Source organism: Meleagris gallopavo, chromosome 15, assembly GCF_000146605.3.
Source record: "Meleagris gallopavo isolate NT-WF06-2002-E0010 breed Aviagen turkey brand Nicholas breeding stock chromosome 15, Turkey_5.1, whole genome shotgun sequence".
Taxonomy (NCBI): Eukaryota; Metazoa; Chordata; class Aves; order Galliformes; family Phasianidae; genus Meleagris; species Meleagris gallopavo.
In genome coordinates, this window is record NC_015025.2 from 13,212,299 (window position 1) to 13,227,803 (window position 15,505).

A 15,505-nucleotide genomic window follows, 5' to 3' on the forward strand; every position below is an offset into this window, starting at 1 on the left:
CTCATATTATATATACATATATAAATATATATATGCATACAGGAATTCTCTATGGAAATATTTATTTAAGATGACTGCAAAAATATATATATATTAATTAAGAGTATACTAAGCTTTGTCAAGCAACATAAACCAGGCCCTGGGGAGGGGTGGCTGCCCATCTCCTGTGTCTGTAAGTCCATACGGTTGCAGCTGAAGCCTTTTTCCTTTTGTATGCTTACTCAATCCTTCGAGCAGTGCGACCACGTTGGATTCAGTGGGCTCTCGATGCGGGGGGGGGAGGGATTGGTATCGTTTCCTTGTCCTTTGTTTTCAGAACCTGCGGCTGCAAACAGAACGATCACTGCTCAACTCGGATGCGATACGTGGGGAGGGCAGCGGGGGTCCGGGCGCGGGGCGGGAGGGCGATTGTCCGTTTTATTCTTGGTGTTCAAGTGCAATAAATAGCTAACAACTTCTGAGCATGGAAACGGATGATTCTCTGTCACTGCAGTGACTCAGACCGTCTGCATCCCTCCATTGCTGCCCTTGAAAGCAATGAGGCTTAGAGCAAAGCCTGGGTTCTTGGGCTCACCGTGGGAGCTTCACGTCACCCCCAGCCCTGTCTGTCCCCATTGCAGGGTGATGGGAACGCAGCGCTGGGCTGCTCTGAGGGCAGCAGGAGGAACTCAGGGGTGACGTGGAGCCGTGGGGCGGGCTGGCAGGGCACGGCTCCGGGCCTGCAGTGGTGCTGCGATCCCACGAGGTGTCAGCAGAAGGCTGTGCTGAGGGAAGCAGGCAGACGCCTGTCCCAAGGCCAACCTCTGCCCCTTGGCAGTATTTCCGTCGCTCCGTGCCAAAAAGTGTTGCTGCAAGGTCAATGCGGTGGCAGAGCAGGGTGTTCCCCAGAGGGTGGAACGCATGGAGGCGTAGGGATGGATGCGGTGCTGTGTCCCAGTGTGCTGTGCCCAGGGGATGTGTCCCTGCCCCGTCCTTCACACTGTACCTCCAAGCGATGGCAGGCATGCAGCCTGTAGGATTCCAGGGGGGAATATGGGGCCAGGACCCCATGGAGCCACACAGAGCCCAGAGCAGAGTGCCCAGCTCAAAATCCTCCATCTCCACATCCTGTGAGGGTGTTCCAAGTGCCTCCCGTGCTTCCTTGGCCAGCAGCGATGCCATGAAGTGCCCAAGACCACCGCCTGCTCCATCACATCCATCTCTCAACGGGGCCAGGCTGGCTGGGGTCCCCCGGCCCGCACACCACGGTGGCTGGGCAGCACCGTGACCTCCCGAGGCCTCCCGCTCAGCAAATAGTGTCAAGGTTAGAGCGAGGATTCATTGGGGCCATAAATGTTTATGGCAGGCCCTCCCCGCTCTCCAGCCGCCACAGCCTGAACTTTCCATCAGCGACACTTTTATGGCCGGCCTCTAATGATTAACCCAGGGGATAGCGGACAGAGGTGCTTTGCGGCACGGTCGCACTGCCACAGCCCAACGGGCCCAGGGAAGGGGTCTGACGAGGAAGAATAAAGGTCAGAGCCAGCTGGGAAGCGAGCTGAGTTGTGCTCAGTGCCTCCAGTGTGGGGAGGAAAGCAGCAGGAGAAAGACGCGTTGGAGAACATCCCTACAGACCCCGAGGTGCAAAGGCAATAATTAAATCCCCCACAGTGCTAGGGAAGGGACACTGAGGAGCAGCGCAGACTGCTGCTGGGTGCTGCTCGAGGGCTGGCTGGTTTCTCCCCGAGGTGGCTATGTGCTGTGCAGCACAGTGGAGCCTGGCACACATGGGTGATGTGATGACATGGCCGTGCCAGAAAAGCCTCGTGCCAGGTTTGCCCTGGAGAGCCCAGTACATCAGGGCTACAGGCATAACCCAGGCATAAGCCCTCATTTTTCTGTTTATCCTTCATCGTGGTTTTTACCTTAGTGGAACAGAGATGCCTTGGACAACGCACCAGGTATCTGTGCCTCATGTGCCTGGAATCCCCTCTGGATGTGCCCTTATGGATGCTGTGTGAGCTCCTCTTCCTCTACCCAGGCAGGAGGTACCCTGGGGGCAGCTGCACTTGCATGCTTTGGTGCTGGGTCCGGTTGACTCCTGTGCATGAGCTCCTGCATTTATGGGGAACCAGAGACCCAGCCTCTTCCCATTCTTCAGCTTGCCTGAGCCCTGCTCCTGTATGGGCCTACAATCTCAGGATGTCCCAGACCAGTTTATTTATAAAGCACTTTATTTCCTTCTTACTATTTTTGACTGCTCATTTATTAGGTCAGATTTCAGCAGGATGCTGATGCACCCTGGTTTTGCTGGGGTGTCTCTGAGGGCACTGACACAGACCTTCCTCAGGGCATTTAGGATATTGAAATTCTTTCTCACATGTGTTTGTGGGTTGCTGGAGTTAAACACATATTAGCAGAGAACTCATGAACTCAAAGGACTGCCTCCTTCTGCACCAAGCATCCCTGGGCTGGGGCCAAGGGCTTGGGGCAACCCAAATGCTTGCACAGACATTGTCACATGAACATATGGACTCGTTGCACACCTTGCCACACTGAACACAAACACCTTGGGGGTGACAGGACAGGCAGCATCTCTGTCCTGGCAGGGCTGCAGTGGTGATGAAGGGTCCAGCAGGGCCAGCAGATCTGAAAAGCCTCCCCAGCCCTGAGCCAGCTTGAAGTACCAAAGTGTAAAGCGGAGAGCTTATCCCTTCACATCATGGACTCTTCCTCTTCCTCCTCGATCTCCTTGTCCACCTCAATGGCCGTGTTCTCATAGCTGGTGATGCCCCCGTATTTCCGCATGTGGACCATCAGTGGTTTGGGAGACTGGCTGCCAGCCAGGCTGCCCACATATGTACCAGTCCGGTTCTCCTCCAGCGATGGGCCCCAGTCCATGGTGGGACGGCTGGCTTGCTGGAAGCGCTGTGAAGGGATGTGTAGAGGGATGTGGGTGCTCTCTGTGGCATGGCACCTGCTGTGCTCCCCGCTATCGTTCATATCCTTAGTGGGATGAGCCCCAGTGTGGGTGGGAAGGGGCCAAAAGACTGTCCTGCAGCATTTGGGGAAGGCAGCACTGTCTCACTGCTCTTCTGTGCTTTGTGGCGGTCTGTTAGTCTGCATAGGATGGTGGGGAAGGCTTGTGGGAGCTGGGAGTTAGTGCAGGGCTATGGTGTAGGATTAGATCCCCCTAGATAATGGGTTAGCATCCATCTAGGTGGTTCCTGGTCATGTCATCATGCCCAGGACCAGGCTCCTCCTTCCAAAGGCTGCAGCCTGGGGAGGGCAGCAAGCGCTGCAGCTCTGCTCATAGCAGCCAGGGGAGAGCAGCAAGGCAAAACCCAGGCTAGGATGCTGCAAGCAGCTACATAACCTGCCCCTGGGCAAAGCCTTTCTGCACCACTGCTTCCGTGTTTTGCCTTTTTTACTGCAAAATGGCTGTGAAGTCCCACATGTCTGTATTCCCCACATGAAAGGAACAACACTCCATGCATTTCACAGCAAATCACCAGACAGCACAGGGTGGGCAGGGGCTCAGGATCAGCTGTTCACATTTTTGGGGTGCTTCAGGGCCTCCTACCTCCCACAGCGTCCCTTCCTCTTGCAGCACAGCCATGAGCATGCCTGCAGGAATCATCAGGCAGGAGCAGAGCCCCATGAGGATGCCCAGGGCCTCAGCCCAGGCAGGGAAGCGGTAGCTGCCATACTCAGAGGGCTGGTACTTGACAATGTTGTACACCAGCAGTGCCTGTGGGGTGGGGGGAAAGCCAAGTCAGCTCAGAGCTCCCCAAAGGTCTCAGCAGAACCAGTGTGGTCCTTTGAGAGGTCAGTAGAGCAAATTGTGACAAGGGGAGGTCACCAGGGATGCTAGCACCATCTAGCCCGGTGATTACCATCATCGTAGCTGGGGACAGGACCATCCAACAGGCTCTGAAGTAGGGCCCTGGTTGGAAGCCCAGCATCATGTGAATGTCTCTGCAGAACCTCTTCATGCCTAGAGAAGGGACAGGGACAAGGATTCAGCAGCTGCCATCTCCCAGGACCAGAGCGGCAAGAGCAGTGATTCACATTTTCCTCTAGCAGCAAAGAAGCATTTCTCCTCCCAGCTGGAAATGCAGGAAGGAGGACCCAGCTGGTCTGAGGGACCAGTCTCAGTCCCGCAGATATCTCTGGGAAGCGAATCCAGTGAAGGAGAAACAAGAAGAGGTGCCTCATGCTACACTGTGAGGCTGCTGGCTCCCGTCCTGTTCCCTCCAAATACCTCTTTGTCACTCTACCCCACCCTCTTCCCCATGTCCCCATGGGACAGACCCTCTTACCATAGACACGTGTCACTACCAGGCAGGTAGTGATCACCACCACCATGAGACCAAAGCCAGCGCTGTAGTCATCCAGCAGGACCAGCCAGTACATCCCGCCCTGCAGAGTCCAAGCACAGTGACCAGCATCTCTGGGACCAGCATCCCAATAAAATCCTACCTACATCCTCCCACTTGTGGGGTCATATACCCTCACCCCATGTTGGCAGCCTCAGGAGACATCACTTCTCTTCTGGGGTTGGTACAAGGACACTAATGCTGTGTTACTCCCTATGGGACTTCGCATGCCCAGGGAACCCAGTTCCATCAGTCATCTCTCTCCCACCTTTTTAGCTGACATGAATGTATTTGTCTCTGTCTCTGGGATGAACCCCTGGTCAGTCCCCAGTGCATCCATCCCCTCACCTTACCTCTGTTGTGAGGATCAGTCCCATTAGGAAGAGACCAACGCAGATGGCAGCCGAAAAAACAGCTTTCTTTGGTCGCAGGTAGTAGGGAAATTCATCTGTCACTGCCGTCACAATAGTCTCCATAAAGGCAAACTGAATGGGAAGGAAAAGAGGATTCCCTGATCCCCCTGGGATGCCTGGCACTGCAGCTGGGCTGGTGGGCTCTGTCCTTACCTGGCTATCCAGGCCCAAGGTTAACAGCATGAAGAAGAAGAGGAAAGACCAGAATGGAGAAAGGGGGAGCATTGTCATGGCCTGGGGGTACACCACAAAAGCCAGGCCAGGACCTAAGGGAGGTAAAGGACAGCAGGGTAAAAAGGGGGTGACAGAGCAGGGCACGGAGGAAAGAAGGCCCCAGCTGCATGACACTGCAGTGGGGACCTGTCCACAGCCCTGCAAGATGGGCAGGAGAAGGTGTCGAGGTGCAGAATAAGCCTGTTTCTTGTTCATGCCATTGTTAGGCATCACTTAGTGTTGCTTAAGACTTGCATGGCAGGGAGCAATCTTCCTCCGTCCCTTTCCTGGCCACCAAGCCTGCAGTTCCACTCCTCACACTGGCACCCTCAGCTGCCTTTCATCCCTGTGCCTGAGTGGGGTGGAAGTCTCCCATCACCCCCATACCAGCTGAAGGTGCTACAGGGAATGAAAGATCTGCCCCACACCTCCCCTTCCCAGCTCCTTGCTGTGCCCTGGCAGAGATTCCGGGAAAACAGGTCCTTGTTTGACCTTACCTGCTTTGGCCACCTGGTTGACGGGGACCCCGAGCTCCTGGGACATGTATCCCAAAACAGAGAAGATGGCAAACCCCGCCAGAATGCTGGTGATGGCATTGCCCAGGGTGACTATGAAGGTGTCCCTACAGAGAAGAAAGCAAATGTTCTGAACATAGCAGCCCCATGCTGGGGTGGCCTTGGCAGCCCTGGTTTCACTGTAATGCGATTCTCCCAAGGGCCTCCCTCAGTGGGTACTTTCCAGAGGTACCAGGAACCTGTACCTAATGACATGGGTCATGCTTTTTTGCATGCATGTTTCTCCTAAATTTGCTTTCCCTTGCGGAGGGAATCAGCCCAGCACGAAGAGTCCTGTCTCTGCCTGTGCCTGCAGCGGGTACTGGGGAACAGTTGAAGTTTTTGTGGCTCCCCAGCTATGATTTTTAGGAGATGGTATCTGGCTCCTACCTGTAGATGTTCTGATGAAAGGTGTTGTATGAGGCAAAGGTGAGGAGGCCCCCAAAGCCTACCCCAAGGGAGTAGAAAATCTGCAGGGCTGCTTCGATCCACACCTGAGGGGAAACAAAGTGTAGGAGAGCCAGGGTTTGGAAACCCCCTGGAGACATAGGGGTGGGAAGCACAGCACGGATAACGTGTGGAGCAGAGACAAGCTGCTGAATGGAAATGCTTTAGGTCTGGTGGAGGAGGGGGAGAACTTTGGGCCAGAAGCTGGCCAGAAAAGACCCACAGGAAGGGGAACTGTCTCCGTTTTGTTCTAGAGGTGACAGGAGAATATTCATTTTTTGTGTCTTGGACAAATGACTGAAAGCCCTGCTCACCTTGGAAGTCAGCAAGTGGTCAAACTGGGGCGTGAGGTAAAAGCGGATTCCCTTCCAGGCCCCCTCCAGTGTCACGCCACGGATAAGCAGCATCACCAGGATGAGGTATGGGAAGGTGGCAGTGAAGTACACGACCTGTGGGAGAGCAGAGCTGGCTGTAGAGCTGGAGCAGTACATCTGATCCCCTGTAGCACATCCTGGGATAGGACACTGGGTCACCAAGCATCACCCTGCAGTGCTGAGGTCCTTAGGATGCAGCATGGCCGGTGGCGTTGGTGTCAGGGTGTGCAAGCCACCCCCAAATAGCCCGTGTCTAGCAAATGTTTATGGCTCTCACTTCCCCAGATGCAAGGAGAAATGCAGACGCAGCAGGACATCCCTGAAGAGACCATCCAGCCCTTACCTTGCCAGAGGATTTGACTCCCTTTAAGATGCACAGGTACACAATGGTCCAAGAAAGGAGCAGGCACAGACACAGGTTCCAGCGGATCCTGCCAGGGTCCCCGATCCCGGAGCTCCCTTGGATGTGCAGAACGTAGCGGCTAGGGCAAAAAGAGAATGGCTGGTGAGCAGTCGGTGGGACTTCTGCACAAGGCGCCGAAGAGCTGTGAGGGAAGCCTGGCTATGAGTGAGTCCTGGCTGGTCCAGCTGTTGGATGCATTTCTTTCTAAAGTATTTCCAGGCCATCAAAGCAACTCCAGGTAATGGACACATCCCATAGCTCAGAGACACAATCCCAATGGCTAAACACCCAATGCTGACAGTGAGCTCATCTCCGCACCCACAATATGAGTGCCCACCTTCTCCTATCCTTGTTCTCTCCCTGTTCCCCACACCTCCTCACCTCCAGTACTCCTCGCTGGGGCTGACGGTGTTGGAGATGTTGACGGGGAGGGTGGTGTTCCCCGCCTTGATGATGCGGTGATCCAGGCACAGGTCAGTGTTCCACCAGTTGCCGCAGTGCTGCCAGGGCAAGTCGCTTGTGAGGGATGCAAAGAGGTAGAAGAGAACGTAAGCAATGATCATATTGTAGTAAATGGCCACCAGGGAGACGATGAGGATGGTGCCCATGCCAATGCCTGGAGGAAGGAGAGGGTAAAGAAGAAGTGAGCCATCTCTCTGGAGCAGAGTGCATCCATATCCAGGGTCAGACACTGGGGTTCAGCAGTCACATGGTTAACCAGCTCCAAGGCAGAGGTTCACCTGCTGGGGAATCCCCTTTATTGACCTCTGTATGCATGCGAATTGATAATCTATTCCATAGAACCATAGAGTCATTAAGGTTCGAAAAGACCTAAGATCCCCAAGTCCAACCCCAGCCCATCCCACCATGCCCACTGATCGCGTCCCTCAGTGCCACACCTCCACAGTTCTCAAACGCCTCCCTGGGCAGCTGTGCCACTGCATCACCACTCTTTCTGAGAAGAAATGTTTCCTAATATCCAACCTGAACGTCCCCTGGTGCAACTCAAGGCCATTCCCTCTTGTTCTATCACTGGCAACTTGAGAGAAGAGATCAACCCCTGCATCACTACAGCCTTCTTTTAGGCATTATACAGAGGGTTTTGCTCCAGCTCAATGCTGAGAGTGTTTGATCTGACCTTTTTTTGAACACTTTGTTCTTACCTTTTTAACAGCCATTGCTTAGCTTCAGTGCTGTATTTTGTACACTGTCTGACTCAGTTTTTCATATAATTTCATATAATTTCTAAAGCTGATGAGGACATGCAGAGACTCTGAAGACAGGCAGCTCATACATATCTTGCAGCTACCCAAATGGCTGAGCCGGCAGTCTGGCCAGCTCCATTTTCCCCCAGTATTTAACCTTTGCGGATCGTGGGATGAGGCTTCTGGTCCACGACCCCATCCAGCAGCTCTCATAGAAGCACTGTGGGGGCTCTGGATTTCACTCACGCACCTTTAAACAGAGGGCTGATCTTCCAGACAGCAAGCGGCCCCAGGCTGGAGAACTGCCCGAGTGACAGCTCCATGAAGAAGATGGGGATCCCACAGATGGCCAGCATGATGAAGTAAGGAACCAAGAAAGCTCCTACGGGAAGCAAAAAGGAAAACAACTCTGAAATTAATGCGGAGCAAACAACTAAAGCCCACCTAGGAAAAGGAAAATATCCTTACAACAACCTCCCACTGCCTTCCCAGGAAGGGGCCAGAATATTAACTCTGCAGAAAGGGGCAGCAGCAGCTCCCCACGATATCGCCCACCCCAGATCCCAAAGGGCACCGTGCCCCTGGTGCAGAGGAAGGGCTGTGATTCGCACCTTGCTTTGCTTTGCCCACATACACAAAATGTTTTCTCCTCAAATCTTTCACAAACACCATGATCTTCTCCAGTTATCACTGCTCCTCAGCCCCAAGATGGGGAAGGGGTGTCTATTCAGGGATTGCCCAACTCAGTGATAAGGGGACATGGCTGGAAGGATGCATGAGTACCTCCTCCATTGGTATAAGCCCTGTAGGGGAACCTCCAGACGTTTCCCAGGCCCACGCAGTACCCGATGCAGGAGAGGAGGAAATCCAGACGTCCCGTCCAGTTCCCTCTGTCTTCAGGGCACTGGGAGCCCAGGTCTCCGTCCTGGCTGCTGGGGCTCACCAGGAGCTCTGGTGTCACCGGCTGAATGAGAGAGGGTGCAGGAATAGGAGAGGGTGGCCAGGGGTTCATCAATAAACCATCTCAAGGGGTCACATCAAGGTTTTCTCATCTTCAAAACACGGGTGTGAGTATGGCCTGGGAAGAGCCCTCTTCTTGTGGGGTGCGTTGGGTTCATCTCCAGTGAGGGGAGAGGACAGAGGTGTCCCTGCTAACAGGACACCAGGACCAGGGCAGGGGGATTCCCAGCTTGGAGTCCCCTCCCCTTCTTCTGGAGTCTTAAAAGAGAAAAACAACCATCTCTGCCTGAGTTCATAGACCACAGAGAACCAGATTTTGACATGTGGATGTGGGGGGATAAGCCCAGAGCTGTGGGTCCTCCTTCCCATTGGGATGCAGAGTGTTCTGTACAAGGTGGCACACCACCTTCCTCCTCATCCTTCTTCTCCTCTCCGTCCAGCCTGGGCTGATCCTGCTGCCAGTTCCCATGGAGACCAAGAGCCATTCTGCAATGGCTGCATGCTCTCACCCTGCTCCTGCCCACCAGCACCAAGTGAATCCACCTGGTGTGGGATGAGCTGGCAGCTCTTCCCAGAGCCAACCTGAGATGCTCACCTGAGCAAAAGGCTGGCATCAAAACCCAACCCTGGCTGCAGCAGCCAGCCCTAAAAACCCATCCCTGTTGCATGCCATAGCCACAGGATACGGGCTGGAGGAAAAGCTTCAGGCTGCAAAGTAAAACCATGACCTAAATATAATACCACTACAAAACACCTCTGCCACCTGGCAGCCCTTCTGCAGCTCCTTAACTGAGCTCTCTGATTTAGCAATTCCTCATTTTGGCCATACCCACTAATTAACCCAGTGTACAGCCACAACCCACAACAAACCATGTTTGCAGACGGTGGACAGACTGTGCTGCAGCATCCCTGCTGAGACATCAGCTGTGCTCCCTGAGGTCTCTGGCAGGTGGGGTGGTGGGAGCACAAGGGTAGGTGAGGCACAGAGGGGACTGCATCACCCAGATCACACGGATCCTCACCCACCACACAAAGCCTGGGCTGATCATCTGAATGAAAACAAATTGCAAAATGCAGTATTTAAGGATTCCAGAGCACCTTTGTCCCAGACAACAGCGAGCTGCACACCTCATTGATTCAGGTGGATATCTCACACCGAGGCTCTCTTTCAGCCCTTTTTTTAGGACTAATAACCTCTTTCATCCTCTCTCATAACAGGGCTTTTCTCTCCCAGCAGAGGCTGACAGCTCTGCTCCGGTGCTTTGCATGCAGAGCTGCCATCTTTCAGACCGGTTACAGACAGACAGGGACCATCCGCTCCCCTGGCATCACTGTTTTTAAGCACTGCACCACTTTGCATCATGTGCCAGGAGATGCCTCCAAAGAGGTCAGCAAAGTAAAGGGCACCAAGAAGAAAAGGTGTTTGAGATTCTGGTAAGATATGAGCTGGCTTCCACAGTGAAATTATCCTGTGCTAATTACTATCTGCAAACTGCTTTGCTTAAATTAAACCTCTACAAAACTCAACAGTCATAAAGCTGGAGCTGTGAGATGCCAGCCAGCTCCAGGTTGATTTTTTCATCATATTTTGCCTCAATTCATACTTTTGGCATTGTGGCGTTGTTTCGTCCGTGATGTGTTGAGAATTTTGTGTGTGAACCACAGCGTCTGACTGAGGAAATGCCACCCAAAGGCAGATTTCTGTGCTGTGAGCACAGTGCGTCTGTGCCATGTGAGTCACACCGGATCAGTTCGAATTGCTTGTTAATCTCTTGCAGAAAAAAAAAACACTGGCTGCAATGGGTCAGGCTGTGGCATGGCACGAGGAGGCTCTGCACCCAGCACCTATTGGAATGGGGACATCCCAGTGCCAGGCTCCCACCCTTGCACCAAATAATCCCTGAAGCATATAAGAAATCCCATATAGGAAAAAAAATAAAATAAAATCCACTCAGCTCTTACAGAAATACTATTATGCAAAAGCAAAAATCCTTAGAGCCTGAGAAAGGTCTCTATTAAGGAGGAATTTCCATATGTCTGGTAGAAAAGCTTGAAATTCCCGGCTTGCAAATAGGAAGCGGATGCAGGTGAGGAGGGGCTGCTTGGGTTGTGGGGCTGTGTGAGCGGTTCCAGCAGCTCCAGGGAAACCTCAGCCCAGGGTCAGGCATGGCATCCTGCCACCTGAAGGAGACACCCCCTCCTGCCCTCCACCCAGGGCTCTGAGTGGTTGGGATGGTGAAGGGCCCCGAGCAGCACCGGAGATGGGGAAATAACTCAGAGTCATCTGCTTTCCATTCAGGCTGATTGCTGTGGGACTAAATGAATTCCTGACTAAATGTTAAACAGGACCGTGAGCAGCAGAGGAATTTCTTCACATGTCTCAGAAAGGCTTTTGGAGGGACAAGAGAACTTTGAATAGATCTTGCAGTTGCTGAGTGATCTGAAAAAGAGATTTGTAGGAAATGGGAGAGGACAGAGCTGCCTCCCAGCGGCACGGAGCAAAGCAGAAGGCTGCCAGAGAGCTGCTGCCTTGTGCCAGGCCAGCACTGGGTTTTTACATCATGTCCCAGCATCCCAGGAATTTCCTGTCATGGACAAAACTCTTAGGGTTTTCATTCCTGCAGCTGGAGGCTGGGCACGGGCTGGAGCCATCCTTACCCTGCGGTTAGCAGGCAAGCAAAAAGGTGAAGGGCAGTGCCTGGGCATGCTCTGGGCAGCACCCACATGCAGGAGCAGCAGCATGAGAGCTGGGATTGCCACTCAGCCACCCCACAGCACCCAGCCCCATGTGGGAAGGGCAATGGAAGGGGCTCTGTCCCTGGTACAGGGGCAGACGTAAGAGTGGAAGGGCAAGACTGGGATGGGGAAGTCTGAGAGCTGGGTCAAAGAGCTCCCATCAGGATTCCTAGCCCTACTGGCCTCCAAAGGGTACAGGGGGAGCTCAGGATCCAGTACCACCTGGGTCCCCTGAGACCCAACAACCCCAACCTTAGGCAGGGAAGCAGCAGCCCAGCTGTGTCCCGATCCCATGGGGGAAACCGGAGCCCCTGAGCTCCCTACATCAGGGGTCAGCATCCTCATGAGCAGCACTGTAGGACCGAGCACCTGGTGCCCACCCTCCGGGGCACCCCTGGCACAAATCATTGCCAGCAGCACCTGCCTGAGGGTAGGGGCTGGGGACGCATCCCTCCACCAAGTCCCTACAAAATGACTCCCACCCATCTCCAAATGCCCCCCACCCAATTTGCAATCCGTGCCCCCAGCCATTCACCCCATGAGGCGACGGCACGCGATGTCCCCGCGCTCCCACATTGGCTCTCACCTTGCGGAGCTGCTGCTGCCGAATCTTCTTCATCCCAGAATCCTGTTGCTATGCGCTCCCCGATCCGACACTTGTTCTCTCGCTCCGCAGAGGGAGGTAGGGAGGGAGAAGGGGGAGCAGAGCAGGCGGGCAGAGGGGGGTGCCGGGGTGGATGGATGCAGGGGGCGGGGGGCACAGCCCGGCAGAAGGCTCTGCCTGGAGTTGGGGCTGGCTGCACGCTGAGCGGGGAGGGAGGGAGGAGACGGCTCTGGGCAGGCTGCAGGAGGGCTGTCTGTCAAACGTACCCCTGCTGGAGGGGGGGTCTGGGGCTTCGGCCCCAAGCAGGGCAGCGAGGAGGAGAGGATGCTGTTTTACATGTGCCATGAATGTGTAAGGTCTCAGACACCCTGCTGCTGGGAACGCGGGGCTCCCACGTGTCCCGAGGGGTGGTGGTAGCAGGACAAGCACAGCAGCTCCCATCAGCTTTCTGGCCAGCCCTGCACTGATTTTCCTTCGGGCAGCACACAGCTGGAGTCCCGAGCCCAGGGCAGCCCTCAGTTCCTTTGGGCAGGACCAGTGCCTCTCAGTGTTGGGGGCTGGAGCCATCCTGGGACAGGTCCTACAAAGCACGGGTCATCTCCCTAGAATGTGAGTGTTCATGCTGAGTGTCTGGTGGAATCCCACAGACCCAGAGCTCAGGGGATTGGGATTTTTCCCCTTTGTGCTCAGTCAAACCCCAGGTGAGGAGGCAAGGAGCTGGTCCCTCACTCTTTCTCTCCTTCTGTGGTATGAAATGTCCCCAGCAGGACTGCAGGAGGGGATGATCTCACATGCTCTGGGGTCACAAGGAGAGCTGCTGGCTGCCTCAGGGCGATGCCTCTTTCCTTCTTGTGCTTCACTTTCCCTGTGCTGCGCCCATCAGAGTGTGTGTGCCCCATTTCTTTGCAAACACTCTGTGGTACTTCAGTCTGACCCAAACGTGTCTCCAGCCACTTTAAGGCTGAGCAGATGCTGCTGGAGGTATGCAGAGAGACAGAGCTAGGACTGAAGCCCTGAAACTCCCTGCTATCTAACAGGAGTCATGTTCCTACAGCCCTCCAAACACTTTTGTAAAAATTCCCCCAGATTGTGAGCACGAAAATACATTTCTGCAAAACCCAGCACAGATGAAGTGCCTCTGAGTTTGCACAGTGGGTCTTTGAGAGCTAACATTTACCTGGGTTTCCCAGTGGGAAAGGAGGAAGGAGCAAAATACATCATCCAACAAACATCTCTTTTTTTACATAGCTTTTGGGAAGTCTCCAAGCTTTTACCTCCCTCTGGGTGATCCATTGCTTCTCCCTCTCCTGGGATGCTATGGGGAATGCTGCGCCGAGCTGCATGGCGCGTTGTTCCATCCTCACCCTTCCTGCTGGGGCAGGGATGCTTTGTTTGCCTTTCGTGCCTGTGTGATCTGAACCAGCCCATTGTTTTTTTCCCTTGGGATCTACCTAGAGAGAAGCGTCTCATGGTGGGAAGCTGCTGGCAGCGTGGTTCAGCCCCAGCCCTGTATCACCAGCACAGGCCGAGCCCTACACAAACAGCCCAGCCCTCCACTGGGGCGGGCAGGGAGTTACCCAACAGCAGGATGGGGCCATGCCCAGTTCTGCTCCATGGGGCACATGGAAGGCAGCAGCCGCAGCAGCGCTCCGGTTCGTCACTGCTGGGAATTGTGCCATGCCGGAGGCTGCCATGCTGTCGGCCACCTGTTGTGCGTGGCCTTATTTTGATGATTATTTCAAGATTTCTCCAAGGAGGGTGCAAGCAGGCAGTGTGAGCTCAGGGGAGGTAATGGGCGGAAAGCACAGGGACTCGAAGAGGACAGCCCTCAGGGTCCCTCTTCCGTGCCACCCTGTGTCCCCATATGGCCATGGTGCAATTTTGGGCTGTGCAACTCAAGGGGTAGGTGCCATAGCTGCTAAAATGGAGTGACTGTCACCTGCCAGGGGTGCAAATGTGGGTATGGCACATCTAGGAAGTGTGGATGCCAAAGCCAGCACTGCCAGATCAGAATGATGGCAGAGAGTCAGGGGAGGACATGGGAGCGGGGACACAGCAGATGCATTTCGTCAGCGGGGCTGAGGGGTGTGTGTGTGTTGGGGGAAGGGGTGCTGGGTGTGTGGGCGTATTTATGGCCTCTTCTCGCCAGCGCCTGCTCCCTGTGCACACACAGGCTGCAGCAACCCAAGGGCACAGCCCACAGCTCACTGGACTTTTACCCCACTGTGCAAACAGGCAGGCGCCTGATTAGGGTATCAGTTGGAATTTCATGCTGTCAACGGCACCGGGAGCTTCTCCAGGGTGTGGCAGAGCATCTTCCCTCTGTGTGGCCCTCATCTTCCTGCAGGCACCAAAGCGTCCAATGGCACACTGCTCTTTGGGCAGGAGACCCATCCACCCCAGTACCTTTCCCCTCATGGCACCAGGTCAATTCCCATTGCCTCTCCAGCCTGTTTTAGCCACCAATGCCCTGCTATGCCATGTGCCAGACTCAGCAGGGCTCAACACTGGGCACAGCCACTCCTGTAAGGTCACAGAAAAAACCCATTGCTCTGCCCCTCTCTCTGCCCCATCCCTCCTTTGCTCCTCTATCTCCTCTACCCAGAAGGACTTCACCCTTCAACACATCCGCCTGCCCCACCTGCATATCTTTGTGTGTTTTGAGTCTGGAGGAGCTGTTTTGGGCAGGGATTTAACGGCAGCCCCAAATCTGATGTGGCTGAGATGGAGATAGGCAGTGATAAGATGGGGAAGAGGACAGCACAGGCAGTGGGGACCACCTGTGCTCCGCTCAGTCACAACCAGGCACTGATGCCAGCTGTCCCAAGCTCTATCTCATATCCTCATTCTCTGTTTGCTCTTCTTGGACAAGGAGGATATTCAGCCCATCAACAGCCATAAAATGAGATTAGAGGCAGGCAGGCACCAATCAGCGGCAGCCACGTCGGTGGGCAGCTGGCCTTGTTCTTTGGCCTCCAGCACCAGCAAGGCCCAGCCTCACCCTTTCCCCGGCTGTCCCTGGGAAACCATCCATCCCTTAGCCATCCCCACTGTACCCAAGGGACAGGACGTGGCTGCCTCGTGCCACATTGCAGCCTTGCTGCCCTCGTGAGATGGGCACACAGCACACTGCAACCAGGCTGTGGGGCCAGGCTGCTGCATCCAGATATCTCTCCATGCCCTCCCTGATGGCACTGGTCTGATCGCACTTGGGGACATCAGTGTGGGCACATGGGGA

General features: G+C 54.6%; 1 protein-coding gene across 2 annotated transcripts; it reads right to left on the reverse strand.

The window, feature by feature from the left end:
* Nucleotides 1-22: 22 nt before the first annotated feature.
* On the reverse strand, nucleotides 23-15,407 carry SLC6A7 (solute carrier family 6 member 7). 2 transcript variants are annotated; one of them, XM_003210410.4, is made up of 14 exons: nucleotides 12,250-15,407; nucleotides 8,751-8,931; nucleotides 8,218-8,349; nucleotides 7,144-7,378; nucleotides 6,703-6,841; nucleotides 6,300-6,434; nucleotides 5,929-6,032; nucleotides 5,482-5,606; nucleotides 4,925-5,037; nucleotides 4,712-4,843; nucleotides 4,302-4,401; nucleotides 3,876-3,976; nucleotides 3,563-3,730; nucleotides 23-2,907 (listed from the first exon to the last, which is right to left on the reverse strand). In XM_003210410.4, the coding sequence occupies exons 1-14, from the start codon at nucleotides 12,280-12,282 to the stop codon at nucleotides 2,695-2,697; spliced, it is 1,911 nt and encodes a 636-aa protein (XP_003210458.1). In that variant the 5' UTR covers nucleotides 12,283-15,407; the 3' UTR covers nucleotides 23-2,694. The 2 variants fall into 2 exon arrangements, with proteins under 2 accessions (XP_003210458.1, XP_031411592.1); XM_031555732.1 differs by lacking the exon at nucleotides 12,250-15,407 and having other exon boundaries at nucleotides 8,751-12,155.
* Between the last annotated feature and the right edge of the window lie 98 nt (nucleotides 15,408-15,505).

Bases quoted from the DNA above. Each gene is read 5' to 3' on its own strand.
- SLC6A7 (XM_031555732.1), bottom strand. From the start codon at position 8,979: ATGAACCCCTGGCCACCCTCTCCTATTCCTGCACCCTCTCTCATTCAG. The intron at 7,379-8,217 runs GTGCGTGAGTGA...TCCTTCCTCCAG, and splicing joins GATCAGCCCTCTGTTTAAAG to GCATTGGCATGGGCACCATC. The intron at 4,844-4,924 runs GTAAGGACAGAG...CTTCCCATTCAG, and splicing joins CCTTGGGCCTGGATAGCCAG to TTTGCCTTTATGGAGACTAT.